Genomic DNA, 7,897 nt, shown 5'->3' on the forward strand with positions numbered 1-7,897 from the left:
CTGCAAAAAGTCTGAAAATTCCTTAATTTCATTATAAATGTTTTAGAAGTTGAGCCCAGAATTGCTAACCAAGTATAGTCAGTTCCTAGTTTTCCACAGAACAGCTTGCTATGTACCTTCTAGACTATCTGTGTGCTCTGAAGGGGAGTGACCTTTCCCATCTAAGAACTGCCTAAGCAATCTTCATTTCCCTCTGGTCACCTATCAAAGTTCCACTCATTTGCACTCTGTGGTTTTATTCTCTTCATGGTACCAGGGACATTTCACTGACAACTAGCTGGGAGTGGGAAGGTGGTATAGAAGATTAGGGCAGGGGACAAGAGTGGAGACAGATGAAAGGTAATAATTACCTTTCCTCTAAACCAACGCTGAGCCTTTAAGAGCTAGTCACCTCCCCATTCCTTCATACAAAAATATTGTTGTTGTCAAAGAATCATTTGACTTCCCAACAATCTCACTGCTGCCTCCTGGTGTAAGTTAAGGAATTGAAATGGGGCCTTTAATAGGGCAAGCATCAAAGGAAAAGTATTTTAATTCATCATCAACTGGCAGGCTTTTTTCAAGAGCCAGTCTTCAGTATTCAAATATGACTTTGACAACAAGGAAAGCACTGTGCCACTAAAAAAAAAACCCACCCTATTCATATTCATGCTGTTCTCCATTATGGCTCATAATCAAGAATTAAGTATACCAAAACCATCCACCTTAAGATTTGCTATCCATTACTTTTTCTGTGACTCATTCACTCATACAAAATAGAATGTCTCCTTCTCCTTGGAACTTATCTTTATGTCAAATACTAAGCAAGAAGATTAATAGAGAATTTCTGCTCAATTCAAACTTGACTATGGGAAGTTGAGGAATATTCTCTTACTGTAGCACAAGAACAAGAATAAACTAGAAGCCTAAAATTTATTTTAAATGATTTCTATTAAAGTCTTAACTCAATCAGATTAAACCAAAAAGAGCTAAAAGTGTACAAAGTATAGTCATTCTCCTCTAATTTGTACAATATTTAGTTGGCTTTCTTCTTTTTGGCTGAGGGGACTAGATCAACAGTGATATTCTCCTGACATGAAATTAGTAAGTCTCTCATTTCCCTCCAAGTCTATTCACCAATTTTCACATACTTTTTTTAGGTATAATTTCTAGCCTATGGTGTGACATTTGGCTGAGAATGGAAATACACAAATCACAATTCTTTTGTTTATGAAATAGACCTTCCACAACTCTATGTGTAGATATCTTCAAAAGAGGGGCAGAATAAAGTATATTCAATATTATCAGACAAGAAATATTGCACATGATATGTTGATAGGAAACTCCTATACATATTCTTACTCTAAGATGCAATTGCTTATATTTTATATATACAGTCAATATAAATATTCTTTTTATTGTAATAAATTAAATAAGTAGACTTCCTCATTTAAATTAGAAGGTCAGATAAAAGTGGTTTTCATTCATCATGACAATTATTCACCTTAGTCACCCTTAATCACATTTTAAACTTGAAACATAAGTTTTTTATTTTCAGATTAAACCTTAATTAATATTCACCGAATAACAGTCTTTCATATATCATATGTTGCAATTATCTATACACAAGCTCCCTGTGTGACAGTATAATAATTTTACCTCAACTTACTTTAAATGAATTAAGTTGAATAAAATGCCAAGAATTAAAAACAGTATGTCTAATACCTTAGTCTGTATAATTACACTTACAGGTGTCTTAATGTTACTCCACCCAGAATCTGTGAATGACAGAAAGCATTTTAAAACATTCTTTAGAGAGTAGGTCTTCTAAAAAAAATCAATCCAATCATTTTCCCAATACATATTTGATGCAAATCAAATATTGCAAATACATATAATAAAACATATGACTTAAAGAATAAATAAATACCCTTGTCAGTCTTTCCTGATATCCTTTCCTAACTTCAGCTGGAAAGAAGTGAATGGACAGTTCAAAATCAAGGCAACAATTCTAATCCCTTCTTTGAATCAGTTTAGAAACAAGTTCAACTTTAAATCAATCTGAACAGTAGATCTAGGTTTTGTTTAAGTGTGCAATCATAATGAAGGAATCTTTTGTATACAACATAAATCTCATGGTAACAAATTAAAGAGTTAACAGTTTTATAGGAGTTCCTTCTTGCACATACCACAGAGCTGGGTCAAAACCAATGTGCCAAGGAAACAAGGCAAGCAAGTTCTCCCTGACTGACAGGCCAACTTGTTCACAAAGCTCTCAAACAGATCGTGTAATAAGTGTGCAGCAGCATACCAAAAAGTGAAGAAAATATGCAAACAAAAACAGGCTGCTTGATTTTTACCCTGTCACTGATTAAGGAAAGAGTGGAGGAGTTTCTAAGGGACCCTGTTGTTAACAATTCAGAAACTTCTAGCAAAGTGATTTGTTTTGTATTCTCGACATCCCTTAACTCCCCCCCCCACTCCCGCAGGTAAACGTAACACTGTCCTACTTCTACCTCTCGATTCATTTGTGTTCACAGTCTACCTGTGCCTTTACATTAATTACTGCAAGTCTGCTCTGTACTTTCAAAACTAGTACATGGCCCCAAAGACTTGGTTTTAAACATAACAAACATGGATTTATAAAGACGTGATTATAGGGAGCGTAGGATGCCTACTTCAGCCTGGTCTGGTTTTTTGAAGAAAATGTTGCCAAGAGCACTCAGTGCTTTAGCAGGTATTTTTCCCACCAACAACCCTGACTGGGAGCATCCTAAGTGGAAGCCAATCGGAGAAGCATCTGCAGACGTTAACAGCTGGATTACCCAAGGAGAACGATGATTTTCTTGCCTGGGGGAAAATATTTTTAAGGGAACCAAGGATCTCTTGATTTCTCTGTTCTAACCCTCCTCCCAAGTGGTCTCAGTCTCTCAACTCTTCTGGATTGCCTTTCTCTTCTTTCTGGTAGGGGCAGCAGCAGCAGCAGCAGCAGCCTCAAAGACTGTAGGAACGGAGGCTTCCCCGGCTAGCTCCCCAGTCAGGCAGGATTGACACCAGTTGTGGGGAAAGCAAAGTAGTGCGCAGACTCGTCGCCGAGCTCAAACCTGCTCTCAAGTGAAAAGCTGACGGGGGGGGAGGGGTAAAGGGGGGAGGGGAGGACATCGTGCTCGAGGAGGAGGGAATCCTGTTTAATTCAAAGTCCTGGGGGGTGTGGGGGCGGGTGGGGGCTCTTCTAGTCCCGCCTCCCTCCCTCTCACCGAGCTCTGGGCTCCACCTCCTCCGCATGCACACAGATATACACACACTCACCCACACAACTGTACATGCAAACATATAGCCAGCTCAATGCACATACGCACGCGGAGCTCAGGACTTACCTGAAATCTTTTCAGTTGGTTCCAGCGGGCCGTGGGGACCGGGGATAGGGACAGCCTAAAAGGAGAAGCTGCTGAGCCGACTTCGAGGGGGGTGGGGGGGCCGGGTGGGGGAGGGGGGGAAATCCCCAGGGCGGACTTTCTAACTGAGGTGGTTGAGTGTTTTAATTAAGTCCCCTCACCAGCAGCCCCCTCCCCTCCGCTGCTCCCAGGCCCGAGAGATAGACTTGGCCGGGGCGCGCGCGCACTCTCAGCCAGACGCGCACACACTCACACAGACGCGCACGGAGGAGAGCCACCCGGAGTCGAGCGGCTTTGGCGGCGCCGGCGCAGAGGTGGAGGGGAAACTTGGGGGAAGTTAGTTGTTGCGAGTCCCCGGCGAGGCAGCACGAGAGAGGGAAAAGGAGGAACTCCCAGCTTGGATTCCTCGGGACTGGGCGCCGCGCCCTGCTTCAGGACAACTGCGGGAGCCCCGGAGTGGTCGGTGTTTGCCAGGCAAGAAGCAGCAGCGGCGAGGACAGAAACCGTGAAACCCCAGCCTCGTGTTGGAAGTGGGACGCGGGTTTGGGCTGGGGCGGGGAGCCGAGGCGGTGAGAGAGTGAGAGTGAACGGAGGGGAAGCGATTCCAACTTCTCACCTCTGGGAAGCGAAGCGACCTGGCCAGCATGTCCGGAGAGAAAGTAAGCAGAGGCGCCTTTCCCAAAGAAGAGAATTTACTGTGAGATCCCGCCAAATAGAGATCCCCAGACCCCAGCCTGTGGCTCTTCTCTTCCTCACTCCCCCATCCCATCCCATCCGAGTCAGGACACAGAAAGAGGCAGCCGCTGTCGCGGCCGTGCGCTGGGGGGGTGAAAGCGGACAGCTCCCTCCACTTTCCAGCCTGCCTGCCCCGGGACTCTTCAGGATTTTGGGTTCCTTTTTGGCCATCCCTAGAAAAGGACTGACTGTGACTTGTGCTTTTAATTTGTGTAATCATTACTGAGATCTACCTTGGAGTGGCGAGCCAAGACCTAGCCGGGCTGCCCTTGACATCCACCCACCCACACCGCAACCCGCCCCCCCCCATCATCCCCATCTGCTGCTGTCAAATGAGAAAACCAACGAGAAAGACCCCAACACTTCCGAAGCAGAAAGCCCCTCTTTGGCACTTTCCTGTTCTCAGCCGCCAGGATCCACACTGCACTTTGTGGAGATCCTAGGGCACAACTTTTCGTGGCTGGTTTTAAACAAGGAAGAAAAGATTAAAAAGGAAAAAAAAAATCAGTGCCCAACGGCGGGCACCGGCGAAGAAGGAAGAAAAACGACGAGCGAGAGCGAAACGAAAGTTGCACCACTCCGGGGTGGGGGACTGTCTGATAAGTTATCACTCCCAGGAGGATATATCCCAGGCAGCTTGGTCCAGAGTCAGGGGGACTGCTGGGGCTGTGGAACCGTGTCTCTGGTCTGGGACCCCTCCTCCCACTGCTTCTCCCCTCCTTCTCCTCCCGGCCTCGGGAGTCACCGGCCCGAGAAGATCCACCAAGTTTACCGCTGCTACAGCGCCTGGACTGGTTTCCCTCGAGCAGCCAACATTGATTTTCTCCGGGCCGAGGGCGGAGGCGGCGGGGGCGAGGGACCCGGCGGCGGCAGCCGGCAGTGCGGGGGGGCCGGCTGCGGGTTGCAGCCGCTGCAGGCGGAGAGTATGTCCAAGCCGGTGGACCACGTCAAGCGACCCATGAACGCCTTCATGGTGTGGTCCCGGGCCCAGCGACGCAAAATGGCCCAGGAGAACCCCAAGATGCACAACTCGGAGATCAGTAAGCGACTGGGGGCCGAGTGGAAGCTGCTTACGGAGTCGGAGAAGCGACCCTTCATAGACGAGGCGAAGCGCCTGCGGGCCATGCACATGAAGGAGCATCCAGACTACAAGTACCGGCCGCGCAGGAAGCCCAAGACCTTGCTCAAGAAGGACAAGTTCGCCTTCCCGGTGCCCTACGGCCTTGGCGGCGTGGGGGACCCGGAGCACCACGGGCTGAAGGCGGGGGGCGGGCTGCACGGGGGCGCCGGGGGCGGGCTGGTGCCCGAGTCGCTGCTCGCCAACCCGGAGAAAGCCGCGGCCGCCGCCGCCGCCGCCGCCGCGCGTGTTTTCTTCCCGCAGTCCGCAGCCGCCGCCGCCGCAGCCGCCGCCGCGGCGGCCAGCAGCCCCTACTCTCTGCTGGACCTGGGCTCTAAAATGGCAGAGATCTCCTCGTCTTCCTCGGGGCTCCCCTACGCCTCCTCGCTGGGCTACCCGACGGCCGGGGCCGGTGCCTTCCACGGGGCCGCCGCTGCAGCTGCAGCCGCCGCTGCTGCCGCCGGGGGGCACACGCACTCGCACCCCAGCCCAGGCAACCCGGGCTACATGATACCGTGCAACTGCAGCGCCTGGCCGAGCCCGGGACTCCAGCCGCCCCTCGCCTATATCCTGCTGCCTGGCATGGGCAAACCTCAGCTGGACCCTTACCCTGCAGCCTACGCCGCGGCGTTATGACCCAGCGCGGGGCGCAGCAGCAGCAGCTACAACCGTGTGTAGATATCTGTACAAATAGGGGGTGGCTTTAATAACGAGGTCTCAGCTATACAGCCGCGCATGTACATATGTATAGGTATGAGCTCTATGTCCTCCTTACTGTGATTGTCTGTATATATCCGTATATAATATGTATAGGGACGCGAGTCAAAGATGAGAATGATGCGCGAGTGTGAAATGTGTGAGCGTGTGTGTGGTTGTTTGTTGACAAGATCATTTCAGACCTTCACTTGTACCGCAAACTTTTCTGGAGGGGCGGTTGTTTTCCAACATCAGTGGTGCCTGCTACGCACTTCTGTACCTGTTGCGTTTTGTCCATTGGGGTCGGGGGTGGGGCGGGGGGAAGTCTTTAAAAGTTGGTTTTCCTTTGTTGGTTTTTTCTTTCCTATTTTCTTTGTTTCTTGGTCAATATTGCCTACATTCTGTTCAAGTTTCCACCCGAAATTGCTTTCTGACCAACTTGGGAAAGCTGATTTGTTACTTGTTTTCGTAGAGCTGTGTTGCTCTGGGCTACCTTGTTTCCCTATCTGAACTCTGCAAGTGTCTTTTTTCCCCCAACAAGCAGAACACCCAAACAAGATCCATTCTTGACAGGTGATGGACACAAATCTGGTATTCGTATATGAAATGATCGCTGTTTCCTTTGGTTACCACGTCCTATGCAAAATGGAACAGGAAACACAGAAAAAAGAAATAGTATGTAAGGTAGAGGGTTGTCCATTGGATCTTTGGTTTTTTGTTTGTGTTTTTAACATACTGTAAGACTTTAGTTCCCTTTTTTGGACTCCAGTCACAACTTCAAGGGGTGGGTGGGAAGATCGCTCCTATTTTTCCATTACCATTAACTTTCAATTTAAGACTGTAAATTTGTACATGTCAGTGGAAACGTTAGGTCTTTGATCGAAAATGTGTTATTTACGTTGTCCGAAATTTGAGTCAGTTTTAGACTCCAACATTTTGATCGAATTTCAAAGTCAATTTTTTAAAATTGCGGGACCATTTCAGGATCGCAATTTGATGTAAGGTTAAATCAGACTTTTTGTCTGAGTGATAATTATATATTTATTATGTAGCAGAACTGAAAAAATAGCATTGTTTTGACAGATGTCTATTCTCATTTTCAAATAGCCTTTATCTGCCAAATTTGAAGTGTTTCAATGTGCTTTGGAGTTCTCTACCTGATTAGCTTATTTTTAGAGCACCAGCAATTCAATTGCAGATGATGATAAAACACATTTTAGAGAAGATCCTTCTTCAATTATAGATTTTTGTTTACTTTTGTAATGTGTATATTTTGACTGTTTGTGAATGAAGCTGGCTAACATGTATTTAGTTTCATTTTTGGCTTTATGTAATATAAAGTAAAAAAAAAGCTTAAGTATTGGTTTAACATTTAAGTGTAAATGGTTTTCTTGTGTGATCTTCTAATTTAATATTAGACTCTAAGCTATATCTGTAAAGTAGAATCCTACTACCACTCTGTTCATTTTTGAACAAAGAGTTTAAATAAAGCCTGAAGCAGGGAAAAGAGAAAATCCTCTATTTCTTGTTGAGTTACTAACAAGATTTTTATCTGAATTGCCCTTATGTGCCTGGTCCAGGTGAAGTGTAAGGTATCCTCCAAAGGCAGCCTTTGTTTCATTTTTGAATAGATTTACTAGGAAATCTAAATCAAGCCATTGTTATTCAGAGCCAAAAACCTGATTTATCACATTTTTAATCGTGAATAGGAAAGAAGATAAAAACCCCAAGTAGTTGTATTATCTTAAAAAAAAAAAAAAAAGGAGGGGTATTCATGGACCAGTAGAACAGAGCCCATTGAATACATTGAGACCGTTCAAAGCATTTCGTCGGTTTCCAGTAACATTTTAAGAGTGGAAAGTTGCCTGACCACTTTATCTTGTTCGTATATGAGCCCGACTACTTAAATCAGTGTAATTTGTTCACGTATCTGAATGTATTCCTTATTTACACTTCAAGGTTTTATTTGGAATTG

The 7,897-nt window shown here is 46.1% G+C and overlaps 1 protein-coding gene across 1 annotated transcript in view; it reads left to right on the forward strand.

Annotated features, from left to right (window-relative positions):
• Positions 1-5,034: 5,034 nt before the first annotated feature.
• Positions 5,035-7,897, forward strand: part of SOX21 (SRY-box transcription factor 21) — a 5,722-nt gene continuing 2,859 nt past the window's right edge. Inside the window, exon 1 of the mRNA XM_072622114.1 lies at positions 5,035-7,897. This exon is cut by the window's right edge and continues 2,859 nt beyond it. Coding sequence (XP_072478215.1) covers positions 5,035-5,862 — 828 coding nt within the window. The 3' untranslated portion in view covers positions 5,863-7,897.

Source organism: Notamacropus eugenii, chromosome 6 (assembly GCF_028372415.1).
Source record: "Notamacropus eugenii isolate mMacEug1 chromosome 6, mMacEug1.pri_v2, whole genome shotgun sequence".
Lineage (NCBI taxonomy): Eukaryota > Metazoa > Chordata > Mammalia > Diprotodontia > Macropodidae > Notamacropus > Notamacropus eugenii.